This window comes from Pelobates fuscus, chromosome 4 (genome assembly GCF_036172605.1).
Source record: "Pelobates fuscus isolate aPelFus1 chromosome 4, aPelFus1.pri, whole genome shotgun sequence".
Classification (NCBI taxonomy): domain Eukaryota; kingdom Metazoa; phylum Chordata; class Amphibia; order Anura; family Pelobatidae; genus Pelobates; species Pelobates fuscus.
In genome coordinates this window covers 22,223,733-22,244,210 of record NC_086320.1, presented here as the reverse complement: position 1 = coordinate 22,244,210, position 20,478 = coordinate 22,223,733, and the positions used below count along the sequence as shown (strand labels likewise).

At 40.5% G+C, this 20,478-nt stretch overlaps 1 protein-coding gene across 1 annotated transcript in view; it reads right to left on the bottom strand.

The window, feature by feature from the left end:
• Positions 1-20,099, bottom strand: part of LOC134607709 (serine/threonine-protein phosphatase 6 regulatory ankyrin repeat subunit A-like) — a 113,339-nt gene extending 93,240 nt beyond the window's left edge. Inside the window, exons 1-4 of the mRNA XM_063450248.1 lie at positions 19,790-20,099; positions 8,156-8,257; positions 2,720-2,818; positions 529-642 (exon numbers count right to left, since the gene is read on the bottom strand). Of these exons, the coding sequence (XP_063306318.1) occupies positions 529-642; positions 2,720-2,818; positions 8,156-8,257; positions 19,790-19,936 (462 nt within the window). The 5' untranslated portion in view covers positions 19,937-20,099. The remainder of the gene's footprint in view (positions 1-528; positions 643-2,719; positions 2,819-8,155; positions 8,258-19,789) is intronic.
• Between the last annotated feature and the right edge of the window lie 379 nt (positions 20,100-20,478).

Here is a 20,478-nt window from a genome sequence, read left to right as displayed (position 1 = left end):
ACCCTACCTGAACACAATGCTTTCCCCGGCTGTTCCCACTTCCTATAACCTCCGATCTTTACTTTACTTAGTCTACCTCAATACAAAAAGAAAGCAGCCCGATCCTCCTTCTCCTACAGAGCGCCACAATTATGGAACGACCTCCCGCACAACTTAAAATCTTCCCTAAGCCTAAAGTCCTTTAAGAGATCCCTCTCTACATACCTCAAAACAGAATGCACCTGTCATGGTTGATTATTTATTTCCTACCTGTTCTATGTTACATTTTGTATATATTGTATATTGGTTTTGTATTTTATTGTACACTAACTGTAACAATGCAATGATTTGTGGACCCAGGACATACTTGAAAACGAGAGAAATCTCAATGTATCTTTCCTGGTAAAATATTTTATAAATAAATTTATAAATAAATAAATGACACATACATAGTTAATCGATAGGATAAAATGACCTGATGCCTATTTGACTTGGACATGCGTATTTCCAGGTACCGTATATATTGTGTGTAAGATTTTCTCATTTTACCTCGTCCTGAACAAGTCTTGCGTCCTTGTGGGATGCTTTTAGCAGAGTTTGTATGACACTGACAGTCCCATTGGGACGAAGAGCTGCATAATGAACAGGAAGCTGATTCTTTGGCTAAAAACAGGCAAACAAGAGATTATTACAAAATGCCCTTAACAACATCCTTTTCTAAACTGATTTGCCAGAATTATTCAATAAAATATTACATTTTGTTTAATATATTGTTTATAACCCTACACAAAAGTTCATATTTTTACTATAGGTATCTACACTGATCAGCCACAACATTAAAACGACTTGCCTAATATCGTGTATCTCCCTCGTGCTGCCAAAACCACTCTGATGCAACAAGGCATGGACTCCATAAGACTTCTGAATGTGTCCTGTGGTATCTGGCACCAAGACATTAGCAGCAATCCTTTAAGTCCCGCAGGTTGCTTAATCGAATTGAGATCTGAGGAATTTGGAGTCCTAAGTAACACTTTGAACTCTTTGAATGTTCCTCAAACCATTCCTGAAATTATTTTGCAGTGTGGCAGGGTGCATTATCCTGGTGAAAAAGGCCACTGCCATCAGGGAACATCATTGCCATGAAGGGGTGTTGGGGTCTGCAACAATGTCTAAGTAGGTGGTATGTGTCAAAGTAAAGGTCCACATGAATGCTGAGACCTGGCAGAACATTGGCCAGAGCATAACACTGCCTCCACCGGCCTGTCTTCTTGCCATAGTGTATTCTGCTGCCATCTCTTCATCAAGTAATTGATACACACGCACGCGGGCCTTTACCTGATCTAAAGGAAAATATAATTCATCAGACCAGGCAACCTTCTTCCCTTGCTCCAGATATGATGCTCACATCCCCATTGAAAGCACTTTTGGTGATGGACGGGTAATCATGGCACTCTGACCAGTCTACAGCTACACAGCCCTATTACGCAGGCAAACTGTGATGCACTGTGTGTTCTGACACCTTTCTATCATGGCCAGCAATTATAACTCCCAACAGTAGCTCTTCTGTGTAAATGGATCAGGCTGGCTATCCGATAAGCCTTGGAATCCCACAACCCTGGCGCCGGCACAATCACTGGCTGTCCTTCCTTGCACCACTTTTCATAGGTACTAACCACTGCATACCGGTAACATCCTACTCCACTTGCCATTTTGGAGATACTCTGACCCAGTTGTCTGGTCATCACTATTTGGCCCTTGTCAAAGTCACTCAGATCTTCTCGCTTTGCCCATTTTTTCTTGCCGATTTTCTCGCTTTGCCCATTTTTCCTTGCCGATCTTCTCACTTTGCCCATTTTTCCTTGCCGATCTTCTCGCTTTGCCCATTTTTTCTTGCCGATCTTCTCGCTTTGCCCATTTTTCCTTGCAGATCTTCTCGCTTTGCCCATTTTTTCTTGCCGATCTTCTCGCTTTGCCCATTAAATTCAAGAACTGACTGTTTACTTGCTGTCAAATATATTCCACCACTTGACAGGTGCCAGTGTAACAATATAGTCACTGTGATTCACGTCACCTGTCAGTGGATTTAACGTTGTGGCTGATCAATGGATATGGAAGGTTAACATGAGAAACTGATTTATCCTACTCCATGCCTTTTTTTTACCCTCTGAGTACAGGACAACTGTCACTTCAAAACTAATTTTTAATATAATAATAATTTCATCAAATTTTGAAAGGAAACTAATTATTTTAAAATTAATTATATGTAAAAATATAATAGAAAAAAACATCTCTACTTTGATTATATGAGAGGATCTTTCAACCATTTATATGCACCTTTTGTCAGACAGTGTTTTACAATTGGCAGTCAGTCTCTATGGTATTTCTTGTTTATGTGCAGGGAGTGAAGCAGGGAAGACCATAGACCTTTAAGAATTATTCAAGAATTATTGATGAATTCAAGTTTCCAGATGGAAGCCCATTATTTTAGGGTATCACGTTTTGAACAGCCTCGCTAACACATTTTCTCAAACTTTTCAGTTTTATTTTGATTGGCCATACAAAGAAGATGGAGGGGAGATGGGGTGAGGATTCATATGTAAATTGTCCTCCATCTGGTGTCTTCATAAAAAGATGGAGCCTCACCCAAATATAGCAATATTGATCTACTGATTTTGCGAGCCAATAATGAATGAGCTATGTAATGAAATTATCAGAGGATAGAAAGTAACAGATCACGTACCCCTCCGGGAATATTTGGATCTGCCTTCTTATTTAAGAGAAGTCTAACAATTTCGTCTTTAGAATTAGCAGCTGCCACATGTAAAACCGTACGATTATCCTGCAATAATAAAGAAAAAGAAAAAGGTCATATACGTGTCTGGTATCTGTGTATTAAACTGGTTTAGAAGGTAAGGTATTTGTAATAAGAGATCTGAACCTACACACTGTAAAATGTACTAGACTATGGCCATTTTGGTAAAACATCATACCCTAGTTGTAAAATATGTTAAAAAAAATACACAAAAACAAAAAATGTGCTTGCAACTCATTCTGGTGAAGCACAAGTAAGTCAAAGAATTTTATTCAGTTCATCAATATCTTAACCATCAGCATCGGAAGATACAATGGTATGGACAACAGCTGTGGAACATCCACAATATAATAAATGTCATATGTCTACTTAGCCATAGACGATGGGATTTCTAATAGCAAATATTGGACCAAAGTAATTAACATGTTTATTTAACATCGTAAAATGAATGTAGAACCCTCAGGTATAGGGTACTTTGATGAAGGGGTGGGTTTAACACAATATGGCCGCGTGGTGGAACTGAACTGCATATGTGTTTGCTAAAATAGGTAATTGTAAGAAGCCTTGTAATAATTAAAACTGTATTTGTTTGTGTGTGCTTGTGGTTCCCTTATTTTGAACAGATTTCGGACTTTACAACTGCAACACTACTAAGAATTGCATGTTCCGACTTCCGGGTGTGCCCCCAGTTCCTTTTTTTTCTGTGTTTATTTGAAATCCAGACCAGATTCCTGTTGGGCTGAGAATAGACAAAATACAAACACTGTAATGGGATTGATTCACAAGAAGCTAATGTTGTTTGGGGGGGTAGCTAAAGGTGGAGAAGATACGCTAGAATGGTTAAGAAATTCTAAAGCAGGGTTACTAGACATGCAGGTGAAAACACATTTTTTGTTGGGGGGGGGGGGGGGGGGGGTGCGGGAGGAAAGGCAGCTTTGTCTGTGTAGTTAAAAATCCTTGCATCAGCCTTGACTACAAAACTGAATCTGAATCGAAATATATTCCTCTAGAGAGAATCAACGGTGCATATGATGAACTGAAGAACTCACAGTGGAACTATCTAAACATGATAAAAGTTGAGAAAGCACATGTATGGCATTCTAATGGAACTGCTTTATCTACTTATTGATTTCATACTGCCTCCTCTGCCTCTTCTACTGCCTGAAAAAAAGAATTCTTAGATCGCTGATATTCCAGTAATTATGCCAACAATAAGACTGAAATGCTAGAATGAGATAGCAGGCTTCGGTGATCTGAAGGTTGGTACTAATGCTGTCATAGCACTGAACTCAGCCACAATCATTAACCACTGGCCACTTCACTCCACATGCTCTGAAAGAAGTGATCAATGGAGTCTGTTTGTTTAACCTCACTTCATGATGTCTAATTCCTGCATTCTTGCCTCTCACTGACCTCTCATTTTTTGGTCCCACCGGAATTTTACATCAGAGATATTAACGAAAGACATTCAATAAACCCACATCCAACAAACAAGTCATTTCAGACCCAGAACACGGATTAATAAACTTAACATAGTAACATAGCCCAACACAAGGACGATCACACCAGGAAATCAATATATATTATGGAATGTGCTGCTATTTGAAACTTACACGGGTAGAAACTATACATCTCCAAACTGATGCAGATTGTATTGTGTTATACATTATTTCTGTTTATTGAGTGCGTTAAAGGTAACAACATTTTCTAATTATAGAGTAATGTTTTATTGTTTAAAAAAAATGCTGTTTTTTTTTTTAGCTCTGAATAGTCTCAAATTACCATGAATAAGGTTGGTCAAGCTTGCATAGAAAATTCAAACGTTGCCAGGTATTTCGCTGAGACCCTGGCACATCATGTACATCATTCTTGAAATGCTTCATTGTTTTCACTACCTCAACTTAAAGGCTTTTCCATGTATCTACTACCCTTACCCTTGCTCTATCACTGCTAGCATTTAATACTTCCAATGTAACACCATTCCAAGGTGCATGGGTTCAGTAATAGCTGTTGTCAACCAGTATTTTATTCAAATTATGTTTATTCAGCTTATATGGAAGAATAATTGTGGGGGGAGAGGGGAGAAGTCTTGTGACTCTAAGGCAGGTGAACTCTTTATAGGTGTTTAGACAGATCTGAGATTAACTCTTGATGGTAGTTACTGAATTAAAAAAAAAAAAAAAGCAAACAAAGATTTCAAATCCTGATGAAGAACATATTTCCCTAAATACTTCAGGTGGTGAACAAAAAATAATAAAGAAAAATACAAAACGTATGTAATTAAGTATCCCTGAACAGCAATCAACATTCAAAATAACTTGTTTGATTCTTAAGTGATCAGAGAAGTAAACTAAACGAAAGATTGAGAATGGAAACGTAATTGGCAAATTTCGTGTAAAATAGTCAAGCTGTAAAATGTAAAATAAAATAAAGTATATAAACTGGTTTTTTTTTTTAATTTGTCTTTTCCATGCTATAATACGCTGTTGTTTCTTGATTCCCCATAATCCTCTCTTTTTATTATATTTGCTAACCGTGCATCCCCTGGTATCAAATAAATGTTTACGCTCATATTTTATTTATTTATTTATTATTATTATTATTTTTTTTTTAATAAAAGAACTCGGTTTAAGAAAGGGGTGGGGTGAAGTTTGAGCTGTCTTTTAAGCTGTCACTCTTCAATAACCAAAGATTGAGTAACATTGGAGAAATGGGTTGCCCACTCCTCTGGCACTGTATACGTTTTATGGAATCAAATTGCTTCCCGTTTACAACCTTCATGAAAAAACGCAGACAAGTTAGTCGGTTGCACTAAGCTTTGTTTCAAAGAACATGAAACAATACGTCCGTATTCATAGACAGCAGGTATTGTATCAAGAGTCGGAATGTTTGCACTGTGAAGAAAGAATTGGTCTCTGATATGTACAGCTATTAAGGGACACTTGTAAAGCTTTGTGTGAAGGTGTTAGCTCAAGCTATTGAGAGTTAATGGACACAGTTAAGGTTTTCATCAATGATGGCTTTCTTATTGTCCCATCTATGAACAGTGGGAGGTCATTTGGGAATAACAGTTTCCAAGGGCCAAAAACTCAACTGAAATACCATCTCCAAGGATGTGGCTGGCTAATTTGCTTTGGTTTATATAAATTCCTATCAAGTTGCTATGATGGCTTGATCAGTTACCTCTTGTATAATCCACATTAGGTCAAACATCCTGTAACTGAGCACAATTCACATTGTGTTCTGATCATATTAAGACAACCAGAGGGAGGATTCCTGCTGTCAATATATAGCAGAAGAAATGTCACCCAGTCCATTGATTTATAGAAGTTTCCCATTATCTCAAAGAATACACTTGTGCATGGTATACAAATTCAGTTACTCTGAAATAGGTTTTTTTTCAGGCAATTTGGTATTTGTCAATGTCAATTTCGTCCATGGGGAAAAATTCAAAAGCATCAAAATTGTGCCAAAATTGGCCAGCTAGTATAAAACAAAATGTAAATATTATGTATATATTTTGCAGGACATGGACTGGCCAGTTCTTGTGCTGTTTGGTTCCCAGGAGGACAACTAAAACTGAAACAAGTAGGAGCAATAAAATATCTGTATCTATATATATGCATTTTATGTATTTATTAAGTATATAATATATACAGTATATATATAGATTTTTTTTCCTGCTCCTCTTTTTCTACCTCTATTGGTCACTTCTCATTCGATCTGAGAATAAAATCAACATTTACTGATTGTGTCCTATCCATCAATCATCTTTTTTTGATTTGTGATTTGTCCATATAGTGTTTTGGTGTTAGAATTTTGTATGAGCTGCCGATTTCCCCGATTTGCAATTGGGAAGAAACTGAATGCACAAGTCTATTAGAGAAAAGAAACATGGAAGCATGGATTGTGGATCAATTTAATCTCAATCTCAAGTAAGATTCTCTTTTTAACCTCACTGTAACAAAACTATATACTGTATTTTCTAAGTTACTTTCCCTGCGTTCGGTAGATAAATCTACTGAACACCGACCACCCTCTGGCTCATTTAGCTCAAAGAAACCACAGACTTAAGTGTGGCCGCCGTTCGTATAACCGAACAACACGTGCTGGAGAAAACGGTGGCCATCTTGTCACACAAAAGCAGGCAGCGGAACTTGGACGTTGAGTGTCTGGAACTCTAAGTAGGACACTTGACCTCACGAACACCTGCCAAACTTCATGAGCGCCTGCTTCGTTCCACGACTAGCCAGGAAAGCGATGTTCGGTAGGTTTGCTTGCACAAAGAAGGTGAACAAACGCTACCTATGAGCCAGGGGAACTGTTTGCCTTTTCGTTCATTTTGGAACTCTGTAAATTGACCGACCGCTACCACTGAATCTTGGAACTGATTTGGGCAGACGCCTCATGTGCGGTTGGTCAAAACTTTACCCCGGTGGCAATTCGGCTGTGTTCATGGGATCTGAGCGCTATTTAGACAACTTGGGCACTCAGATCAAGGCTATCCAGGGATATAATATTTGTGGGGGTTCCTCTAGGTCTTATATGTATTTTTAATATTTTATGTTTTATGCTTAGTCATTCTGACACAGAAATTCAGGGGGGTGTTGTGGGAGTGTTCTGGGCGTATGTTACCGTATCCTTGCTGTATATAACAGTGGGCCATCTGGCCATAATAAAACATTCCTGTTGTATGCTTCATCAAGTCTCGACTGATGTTTGGGTATGTGACAACTCACAGTGATCTCTCATTGGCTGATAAACTTTGTACCTTGAAAACATCTTGTGAAAAAGGTGTGTGTAGCTAAGGTTAGCTAAAGGTAAGTGTGTGCATGTAATCATGTCTTTAAAATGAATCTCAATGAGCTGTTAACTCTGTGAAACTAATGGAAGATTGAAAGCCAGCAAGGTGTTTCTGCCGTAGTTATAAAAATTTAGATTTCTACTGAAATCAGCACTTTTATAAACTATCACAAGAGGCCGAAGTTCTTTCTGTGTGTTGAGTGTTCCTTTAATGTCCTTCCTATCACTTTAAATTGTTTTTGTTAAAGTACAGGTTCTGACATCCTTAAATCAGAAATTAAGTGCAAATATAAAGTGAGTGAGCGCATTCAAGTCGTCAAGACAATATTGTGACAAAAATATCTAAATGGCTGTAAAAAAATGAATTCTAAAGACCATAGGGTCTATTTTTATATACAGCTAAAAATGATAAAAAATACATCTGTAGGAACAATTTCATGATTAGAACACAGCCTATTGGAAACCTGTATTATAAATAACAAATGTAGGTGGGGTTCTGGGTTTATTTGTCTTTTAGGACAAGCAACACCAGAAATACACGACTAACGGATTCCTACTTACACTCGATCTGTCGGAGAGATTAACTCCCAGCTCAAGGAACCTCTCGACAACGGACAGTCGGTTTTCCTTCACGGCGATCATTAAGGGTGTCAAACCCGACTCCTATGGATAAATCAGAAACATTTCTTTAATAATAAAGAATTTATAGCTCCTATTTTAGACAATAGTTACATTGGGAGAACAAAGAATGAGAAAAACGATTTAAACAGTCAGGGATAATGCTCACTCCAGGGAGCCTTATGTCCTTTTACTCTCACACCCCAGGGAGAGGGAGGTCTCTCAGAACCTCTATTAGACTGGTCCCACCACTAATGGCTGCCTCTTCACAAAATGCTAGTTCGGTGAACAGGGTGAAAGTCATGCTATTTTTAGTTCACAGAACATCCTCTGTCCACAATGTTTAAGGGGTACATCTCTAAAGTAGAAACGGGGAGCAAAATGAGATGGACCCCAGGTAAGAAGGTAAACAGTTTGCTTACATTGTGGGGGTAACAGCGTGCAGTAGTGGTTATGGTGCACGGAGCATTTCTTTAAGATGAAACTTCTCATACAGAGTTTTTCCGTAAACTGTGCTTTTTTGAGAATTCAAAGTGAATTACACGTTTTGGGCTGAAATAGCCCGATACCAGGATCATTTTTCTAATTCTGCTTTCTTAATCTGGAATGGGAAATTCTCTTTGATTCCCGGACAATCGAACCATTAGTGAGTAACTCTGTTATAATGAATTATAATGGCACAGGCAAAGGAATGAATACATTGTAATACTCCTGTGAATTACTAGAAGTGCTGAACACTTCATTACAGTAAATGCTTGGACGGCTTCCAGATAGTAACATTGTTTCCTGTAGGTCTGATTACGATGAGTGAAAGGGTGAGTTTTGCTCTCTGGCTATCTGGTTTCAACCATCACCTCCCCAAACAATGATTCTCTGTCCCAAGAATGCTTGGCTCGACCATTGTATACCCCAGGAACGCTCGTTCTGTGTGTGACACATTCCCAGCCAGTAGGCCTGCAGGCTCAGTTTGTTGGAGTGTTGCTGTGTAGTGTTTACATGACAGCAAATCTTTGGTCAATAATCAGATTCGCTCCCAGTGAGGTTACGTGAAGAATAGTAAAAGTATATACGAGTGATGACCCATCTATACAACACATTCTAAACCTGTTAAATCAAGTAATAATAAATATAAACAATGATAATAAAATATTTTACATACAGGTAACATTATTATACATAGATATTTTCTATCTATTTGTTAGGCTTGTGCATTCAGTTTCAAATTGATTGTGATTCGTCAAAATTTGGGGAATTGTCAGGTCATCCGAATTCTGTAACTCCTAATCACCATACGCCCGAATAATGCTCATGCACAGTGAGTCCCTCACTTAGGAAATCAATGCCACAATGCTTTCCTATTTGGGATTTTACTGGGGTAGTGCTGCACAGTGTGACTGACATACAGTGTCTCCACCCTCTGCATGGAGACACTGAACGTTACTCATAGAGATGCATTGATTTCATGTATCTCTATGAGGAGATGCTGATTGGCCAGGGCAGCATTTGGCTCTGGCCCTCTACCCGCCTCCTTGGCGGAAAACATAACAATGGACAATCTCAGCCAATCCAATGCTTTCCTATGGGATATCCCTCAAATTCACCTTTTTTTGTTGTAAATTATAAAAGGGTGGCAGAACAGGCCCTGGGGAGATAGCGCAGCTAAGCGGACAAAGGCACATGTAGGAGTGTGGGGATAGAAGCATGGGATTGGTTGGTAAAGAGTCTGTGGGTGGGATTATGTTCTGTGTAAGTTAGTGTGGGGGAGGTCTTACCTCAGTGCCACTTGGGATTCGGGCCAGCAAACAGCTTCCCTCCCGCCCACCCTATTAGTATATTTAGTCACAGCTAGCCGGGGGTATGTCCTTGGCAATTGAGTTTGAGGTTACGTTTAAGTATATGGAATGAGATGAACAATTTTTTAAGGTCTCAAACCTCCCCTGCTCCAAAGGTTAAACTTTAGGTTGCCTGAGGTCTCGTGCCCATTGAGCGTGGATAAGGTCGGCTGATGGCAGGCATTGGAAAGATATGATTTTTATGACGAGGGGGAGGTGAGAGGAAGTGGTGATTAGGAACCACTCTATGTTTATTGGCAAGGACGGTTGGGTCACTGTATAACACTATGTGTGGAGTTATATATGTATATATGTTAATTTATGCTTATTTATGTCTAACGTTTTGGTTACAGAAAAGAAGAGATTTAATAAATAAAGTTATGGATGTGTTATGCAGTAATTTAGTTGTGATAATAAATGCTGTGGCCTGTTTCATCCATACTAAGTGGTCTGTCGTTACTGGGGGGTTGAATGGGGTTAGATTTTGTTCTAGGCTGCATTGCGATTCCCCACTACGTACATACATGCACAAATAGGCACCCAGAGACAAATACCTACAGATATAAAGGCATGTTGCTTCTGCTAAGACATGAAGGCTGATGTGGATGTCTGTCGTCACATTAATGCCCCTATTCTCCTGCATGTATAGCATGATCTGACTTTTTTTAATAACTTGGATGGAGACAATTTGGGACAGAATGGACGGGTGCCCTCAGTTAGCAGCTCCCTTGCTGTTCGGGGAAGCATTTGCCATGGTGCTCCCCCCTGGATCTGCCACTGATCCTTGCAAATTCTGTTGGACTGAGGTCTGGAGACTGGCCAAGTCGGGCCTTTAGACTAAAGTGAAGGGAGGGGGTAATTTGATATAACACCATCTACTACAGAACGGAGGTCTATAAGGCTGCCAAAGCAGTTGTGTATTGCTAGCCACTAATTTGTTTTAAATTTCTTTCTCAGCCAGACAATTCTTTATCATTGCTCTAGCTTTGATATTCTGTATGTTGAGTGTTGTTGAAAAGTAAGTTCCAAAAGGTTGGAAAGTTGTGATGAAAAACATTGTTATCTCCGAATAAAATTAGTAATTACAGTGTAGCATTTCAAACTAATCGCATTAGTACAGTTATGTGGCTAAAAGCATCCCTTTAATCATATTAAGCAAAAACAAAGGTAGAAAGGTAGCATCCCAGCAAAGGTAGGAAAATAGTATTTGGTTTAATAATGTTTAATCTACTCTTTAAATATTTCAATCAGTACTGTCACAGTTGAGATATTTCCACAACATGTCAACTAAAAAAAGTTAGTTATGAGTTGTGCTATTTTTAATTAAACATTTTTTTTCTAAAATTGCTTACTTAATTAAAGTCTCATTACATGACAGGCTTTTCTGGCACACACAAGGCATTATATGTAAATTAATGTAACCCCCACAATGCCATACTTGGACACATGGAAGGAATGTATTAGCATGTAGGTATTTGTACAACATTTCTCTGCAATGTGCAGGAGTGCACCCAGGGCATTATGGGTTTAGTGATGTCACACTGGACAAGGAAAAAAGGGTTACTCACCTCCATTTTGCCACTCACCAGGTCAATAACTTTTACGTGGCTGAGGGAAAGAGGAATGTGTCAGGTTACCTTATGTATCAGTCAAGAGCATGTTATGGGCTGGTATTTCATTGCAGGGTACTGGGGGCACTCCTACTAACTTTCAGCTTTACCCTAGCGATTCTCACGCCAGTCACGATAAACCCGCCTCCTTTTTTAAATCGCGGCTAATGAGCGCTGACGTCATGACACTAAGAACGCCATGGCCCACCAAGATGTTCGAATGAGAACATTTTTGGGTCGTGGTTACCTGCCTAAGTGAACACGGTATTTAAAGAGAAACCAGGGAGAGACTCATTGCCCTGTTGTGGTTCTTGTTTGACCCAAGAGCCCGTATTCCGTATTGGTATTCTTGTATTCTGACTTTGGCTTTGTTTGACTATTCCTCCTTCTGTGTTCCTTTGACCTCGGCTATTGCATTATTGTTGATCCTGATTTCTGGTACACCTGACCTCGGCTCACTATTTGACTATTCTTTGTGTGTGTAGTGTTAGACTGGCCATCCTAAGGTCCGGTATACATTACTAGTATTTGCATTCTGTGTGGAGGATCCCCGAACGTTCCTGACAGAATGGTTGCTACCAGAGAAGTGATACTTCCACTTTAATTGAACACTATAGCTTTTGGAATACAAATGTGTATTCCTAACTCCAGGGGAATCACAGGACCCTGGTACAAGAATCAAAGAAGAGCCACCCTTATTGCTCCACCTTTCTCCACCATTAGTAATATGAGGTCTGTCCGGGAAAAAGTCCAGCCATTGTTAATATAATGAGAACGATTTGCGCGACATCAATGTAACCTGGCGTGAACAATGAACGACTGCACTATACTTATCAGTGGGCCCCGCTAGACACCATTGAGTGAGCATGTGTAGTGTGTGTCTGTAGTCGTTGCATTCAAAAGGACTGAGCAAGTAGAGCAACGGATCTGCATCAAATTTTGCTTTAGGCTTGTACATTCCTCCACGGAAACTATTCGGAACATTTCTGGGACATTGCAATGAGTGTAGCACAAATAAAAGTGTGGCCCAAACACTTCAAAGATGGTCGGGAATCTGTTGAAAGTGATCCATGTTCTGTAAGGCCTGCAACAAGCAGAACACCTGAGAATGGGTTGAACATGTACGGGCTGCAGTCAATAAAGATCGGCGACTGACAGTGCGAGAACTAGAAGCTGATGGTTATTCCAACAAAGGATTTAGCAGAATGTTTTGAACAGTGGAAGAGACACTGGGGGAACTGGGAGAGGTCCCAAGGTGAATACTTTGAAGGGGACTGAGGCGTCATTGTCCTATGTACAATGTTTCTTGTATCTGCTTTAATACATACTCCATATTACATGGATAGACCTCGTATATCTGAGTGGGATGTGTGGCTAGCTGAGTGTGATTTTGTGGTGGTTGTCAAGTGTGATTTTGTGTGGATTGGCAGAGTGTGATTTTGTGGTGGTTGTGGAGTGTGATTTTGTGTGGCTTGGCTGATTGAGATTGTGAGGAGTTGTTTGAGTGTGATAATATATGTGATTTGGCTGGGTGTGATTGTGTGGTGGTTGTCGAGTGTGATTTTGTGTGGATTGGCAGAGTGTGATTGTGAGAAGTTGGCCGAGTGTGATAATATATGGGATTTGGCTGTGTGGGAATGTGGAGTGATTGGCACTGCTTGGGTACACAAACCCAAGCAGTGCTTCCCCCCATGTGCTGGTTCTAACATGTTACTTTACTGCCAGCACATTGCTCAGCTGGCCTGCTGGGTGAGTAACACAGTGACAGGGACCAAGAGAACAGCCTGTCAATCAATCTATGGCCACTAGCACACAGTCTAATGTTGAGGATTTCATTGACAAATGGGGGGGGGCCATATTTTTAAAGAACTTTAAATTAAAATCTATACATTTTGGTAGCATTTTTTTTGCTAGCACAATGCACATACACATATTACTAAACATCACATGAATTGAACTTAACTAGTTTTTTAATTAAACATTTTCATCCTTTTAAGCACACATTGACCCATCCACACAGTCATTGGCACACACACTGTTTAATCAACACACACAGTCCCACTGACAGACACATACTGTCTAACCAACACACACAGTCCCACTGACAGACACACACTGTCTAACCAACACACACAGTCCCACTGACAGACACATGCTTTCACTGATACACTGACATACACTCATTGACATACACACTCACTGACAGACACCCAAGCTCACTGGTACTGACATACACTAACACACACACAGACATACTGACACTTATACACTCTCACACTTACACATTCTCTCACACACTCATACGGCAATTTTATTTACATATTCTTTCTTTTAAATTTATTTTAAGACCCACCCAGCTTCACTACCTTTGGGAGATCTTGTGTGGACCCTCTCCCTGGGGTCTAGTGGGGCTGCTCTGATCTTCATGTTTACAAACCCTTTAGTGATGCCAGGGCCGGAGTGAAGTCATATCCCGACTCCTGGAATCACTGCGGGACGCGCAATGAAGCTGTGCAGGAAGAGACCGAAGATCAGAGCTCCCTCGCCACTCACCTCCGTTCCTTCTCATAATGTGTATTTTGGCAGAGTAGGCACCTACCGTCCGGGTAAGCAAGTGCTTACTCTGCCTTAAAACATAACCGACCTTGGGGAGAGCTAATGCGGCCAGCTGGTGAGCTCTTGGGACCTGTTGTGACAGGCAGAACACTCAATTGCAGCCTTGCAGACCTCTGTTGTCCCCAACTGTTTAATGCTATAGCATTCCCTTACTTATGTAAATGTTCCTCAGCCTCCCTTGCAGGAGTTTAAAAGATTTGCTTTACTTACCTTACATTACGAGGTGTACTGCTCTTTGTTACCCCGACTGAGTTTATCAAGATTGATGATCTCAGTTAATCTGATACTTCCACATAGGGAGGCATTGGGAGGCTGGTACTCATGTCATTGGCGGATCCAGGGGGGGGCAACGGGGCAATTGCCCCCCCCGAGAAAATATAGCTGCCTGAGGCTCTCCCCTGCCGGCCCACGTAGGGCTGGTGCTATCCAAGCACCAGCCCTGCTGATTGCCTGCACGGACCGGAGATCAGTGATCTCCCTCCCTGGCCCACACAGGCAGATTGCTGGGCGGCCGGCAGGGGAGGGAGTGAGAGAGAGAACCCGGGGGAGCTCTTACCTGCAGCTCCGCCGGGTTCTCCTCTCGCGAGCATGGAGCGTTACCATGGCAACGCTCCGTTCTCGCGAGAGTGAACTCTAGCCTGAGCTGCAGGTTAGAGTTCACTCCCCCACTAGAACCACCAGGGAATGGAAGAGAAAGCAATGTCTCCCCCTCCCTCAGCAAAGGTAAGAAGGGAGGGGGGACATTAGCTTTATTTATTTAATTATTATTTAATAATGAAAACAAAAAAATATATATTTTATCTGCCCCCCTATCCCCTCACACACTGCACCACACAGCCCCCCTTACCTGCACAGCCCCCCCTTACATACACAGCCCCCCCTTACCTACACAGCCCCACCTTACATACACAGCCCCCCCTTACCTACACAGCCCCCCCTCTTACCTACACAGCCCCCCCTTACCTACACAGCCCCCCTTACCTACACAGCCCCCCCTTACCTACACAGCCCCCCCTTACCTACACAGCCCCCCCTTACCTACACAGCCCCCCCTTACCTACACAGCCCCCCCTTACCTACACAGCCCCCCCTTACCTACACAGCCCCCCCCTTACCTACACAGCCCCCCCTTACCTACACAGCCCCCCCTTACCTACACAGCCCCCCCTTACCTACACAGCCCCCCCTTACCTACACAGCCCCCCCCCTTACCTACACAGCCCCCCTCTTACATACACAGCCCCCCTCTTACATACACAGCCCCCCCTTACATAAACAGTCCCCCCTTACATAAACAGTCCCCCCCCTTACCCACACCCCCCTTACATACACAGCCCCCTCTTACACACACAGCCCCCTCTTACACACACAGCCCCCTCTTACACACACAGCCCCCCCTTACACACACAGCCCCCCTTACACACACAGCCCCCCTTACACACACAGCCCCCCCTTACACACACAGCCCCCCCTTACACACACAGCCCCCCCATACACACACAGCCCCCTCTTACACACACAGCCCCCCCCTCTTACACACACAGCCCCCCCTCTTACACACACAGCCCCCCCTTACATACATAGCCCCCCTTACACACATAGCCCCCCTTACACACACACACAGCCCCCCTTACACACACACACACAGCCCCCCTTACACATAGCCCCCAATACACTCACTGCCCCCCATACACACACACAGCACCCCTCACACAAAAACACACTGCGCCACTCACGCACAAACACACTGCTCCCAATACACACACTGCACCATTTACACACAAACACACTGCTCCCAATATACATATTGCTACCCCATACATACACTGCACCCCTCTCACACACGCACTACCCCTTCATACACATACTGCGACCCTCACACACACTGCACCCCTCACACACATACACACTACAACCCCTATCCCGGCAGACATGGGTAAGTTATCAAAATTTTTTTAAACAGTTTGACTACTTACTCTGGGAGGGCGCCACAGCAACTCCTGGCACCAAAACCACTACAGAGAGCTGTAGTGGTTATTGTGCCTGGATTGTTTCTTAAAATAATCTGCCAGTGCCCCTCCCGAGATTAGCTTCTGGATCCGCCACTGACTCATGTGCCACACTGTGCCAATCAAATCCTCTCTAGGAGAGTCTAACTCCATTATAGCTGTGGAAGCGCCTCTAGTGGCTGCCTCCTGTCAGTGACTAGAGGTATGTTCACCCTGCAATGTAAACATTACCGTTCCAGCTAAAAAACAGAATGTTTTCAGTTGTAGGTTTAATAGACATTTAAATGAAGTTGTCTGGGTGCCTATAGAGTCCCTTAAGGTAAACCAGACGAGCTGAAGAGAGGAGTTAAAAATACTAATAATAGTTTAAAGTTCAATAAACATCACAAATGATTTGAAAGGCATTCTGGGATACTTTACTGAGGAGAAAAAACACTGTGCTTATTGCAATTATATTTTCCAAATTAGTTTATTCCCTATTGAGAACCTCAACTACTCTCAAATTAATTTATTTTTTCAATAAATTATTTTGTAATGCTTTCCCTTAAAGAATTCATAAGGATGCATTTCAATATACTGAGGGTTGGTTTTTTTTTAATGCAGTTTGATGAATAACCATGAAAAATAGAAAAAAATTGGACATCAGAGTCAATTCAATTCTGATCATTATTTGATTATAACATTACTATTTTTATTTGATGTATCCCATCATAATACATAATGAAACCATAAAAAATACAAGTATGGACTTTTGTAGATTACAGTCTAGAAGTAAGATATAGTTATGTAGAAACTGTAACACATTTGTGCTGGTCTAACGTCGCTTATTTACCAGAAGAAAACACAGACAGCAATATGATCTGAATCAATTTCTCTTGAATAATTCCTCAATATTCACTACACAAACTCACAAGAGTAAGAGGGTAGGTGGACCTTTTGGAGAACACTGTAACATTTCTGCCCACAACTAAAGTGCTTGAACAAATTAATTTAAATTCAACAAAAGTGATATTGCAGCTTTATGGTTTTCACTTTTAAAATAAAATTGAACTTTTGTGGTTTTAGTTTTAAGGGAAAGTTTCCAGAAGTAGAATATTACATAAAGGTTGGTAAATACCTTAAATGGCCTTTAGGTGGCAATGATAGGGGCAAAAAAAATATATTTTTTTCAAAACACAAGCGATACAAAGAAACAAATGAATATTAATTTTAATTTGATGATGGGCAGAAAAAAAGGAACACAATAGTCACCTAAATTACTTTAAAGCAGAAAGAGTAAAGAGTATACTGCGCCCAGAATTATATGTACATACAGCTGTAGTGAAGAGGGCTGATTGAAAACCTCAGAATAAAAAACAGACAATAATAGTGCAATACAATTTTTGCAAGGTATTAAATTAATCGCTGTAGGAGAGCCACTCACATTTAGAAGAGCTATACAAGAGCTCTGCTTTGTAGCGCACGGACGGTATAATCCCCGTCTAAGGATATGAGCTGGTGTAGATGATGCTGGTCTTCCAAATGCAAATACAGGTGTAGATGGTATATGTAAAAATAAAGAGCAGAGAGAAAATCTGATAGTGTGGTATGTACTGTAAGTTTAAATATAAAAAGGTAATTTACTTACAATCTTTAGAGGAAATCCCTGCTCTAGTTATCTCAGCATGGGTGGTATTATCCCCACCTAGGGATGTAGTATAACCAGGTAGCAATCAGGATATAGAACTGGATACAAAAAAAAAGTATTCTATAAAAAGTAACTATTTATTGTATGAAACATAAAAGATACACTAGTAAAATAATAATAGGGTACAAAAGTCCTCAAATGAGTCCCACTTGACGCGTTTCGCCTCTCCAGAGGCTTTATCAAAAGTGTGGCGTCATTTGTTGTGTCATAGAGAGCGCCTATCTCTTTCTGTTTTGTACCTAAATTACTTCAGCTAAATCAAGCAGTTTTAGTGTATAGATCATTCCCCTGCAACTTCACTGCTCAATTCACTGTCATTTAGGAGTTAAATCACTTTGTTTCTGTTTCTGCAGCCCTAGCCACACCTCCCCTGGCTATGATTGACAGAGCCTGCATGAAAAAAAAAAAAAAAAAACTGGTTTCACTTTCAAACAGATGTAATTTACCTTAAATAATTGTATCTCAATCTCTAAATTGAACTTTAATCACATACAGGAGGCTCTTGCAGGGTCTAGCAAGCTATCAACATAGCAGGGGATAAGAAAATCTTAATTAAACAGAACTTGCAATAAAGAAAGCCTAAATAGGGCTCTCTTTACAGGAAGTGTTTATGGAAGGCTGTGCAAGTCACATGCAGGGAGGTGTGACTAGGATTCATAAACAAAGGGATTTAACTCCTAAATGGCAGAGTATTGAGCAGTGAGGCTGTAGGGGCATGTTCTATACACCAAAACTGCTTCATTAAGCTAAAGTTGTTCAGGTGACTATAGTGTCCCTTTAACTGCTATATATTTGCCTCCACAATCTTAAAATATACTGTTAAAGGCAACTGAATATTACATCTGAAGAGTACTGGAACTTTCAATACCACTCAAAGTACTACTTCCATCACTCACATGGCTTTCTTTGTTAAAGAGTAGGTTGTTGCAAGTTGCTCTTGGGCAGTTTAACCAAAAGAGTCTTATGTAAGACTTTGCACTATTTTTAGGCTAAAATAGTGTATAATATGAATTAATAAAATTAAAGTTTTACTTACCTTTGCCCAGCACCAAGGCTCCCTCTGTGCTGCTTACCTCTCCGCCTCCTGCGACATCATTGAGGAGGCATGGCCTCCTCCGTAATGGTCCAATCCAATTTACTTCATAGTGGACCTATCAGTGCACATGTGCATTAATTCTTCCCCATTGAAAATGCATTGTATTCAATACTTTTCCATGGGCTTCCACGTCATGTGACCCCGTTATGCTCGATTAGTGCTACAGAAGCCCCTCTACTGGTTGTCAGGAAGACAGCCACTAGAGGTAGATTTAACCCTGCAATGTAAACTTATCATTTTCTAAAGAAAAACAAAAAAAAAACACCACAGTATTTTACAATACAGAATTGAAGGGACACCCAGACCACTTCATTAAGATGAACTGTTTTTGGGTACTTTATTGTCCCTTTAAGATGAAGTTGTTCTGGCATTTAGAATGTCCCTTTAACGTACCACAATTTTCTATTTAAAGAATCAACCCAATATAGTTGAGAAAAAAGGAAATCTGTGCAGCAAAAAACTCATAAAAAACTTCAGTGAAAAAAGCACATTTATTTTATTACAAAACACACACATTGTTTATTCCTTTAATTCACACTCAGAAGATGGATTAATTAGCTTTTTGCAAGCATTTTGACTCCCGCAACCTATCCTAAATTAAACATTTAAACAAGCCATAACTCAAAAATCCAATCTAGAAAACACTGACGATCAGCAATAGTATACAGTAAACATAATATCAGAACACAGACACGGTAACATTTATAACATTTTTCACGTCACCCACTTGTTCGTATTCCGAAGGACCAAGATCCCCTTTGTCGATGCCTTTTAACATCTGTTCCACCGCAATCCATTCACCTCTGCTGGCCAGTTGCACAACTTTAGAGCCACAGTCCAAATTATTGCTGAAAACTTTGTCTGAATCTGACATTTTCTGAATCTCTGACTTTCTTGTGTTGGGTATTGTATCTAATTCAAGGGCGGTTGACCCCAAACCTCTGATAAAAGCAAGATCATCTTACAAATCTGTTGGACTTTGTTAAGTGTTGTTGTCTGTGTTGTTTGTGCATGTTGTTTCCTTCTCTTGTGTCTTCTCCTACTGCCAGTATGATTAATGCCAATTCTGAGTCCTTTCTTAGTAGGAGGTAGAAACCTTTTTTTCTTCTCACTCTTTGTACACAGACTTCCAATCAGAGGGGACCCATTAAACGGACCAGACTCCTCCTGTGTAACTCTGTTTCCTTGGTACCAGCTTCTTGAAAAGTGAGGGGTGGCTGCAAATTGTCATTTTATTCCAACTGAAAGAATTTCCCTGTCGATTTCAAAGGTCAAACTATATTCAATTAAAGGTTCCTAACAGCACAATCAGAAGAAAAATATTTGTAAAACGAGTTCTAACCCTCCTTAATTAAACTGATGTTATGTTGCTATTTTTTAACGAAGAAAAACCTTTTTTTTTGTTTGTTTGCTTTT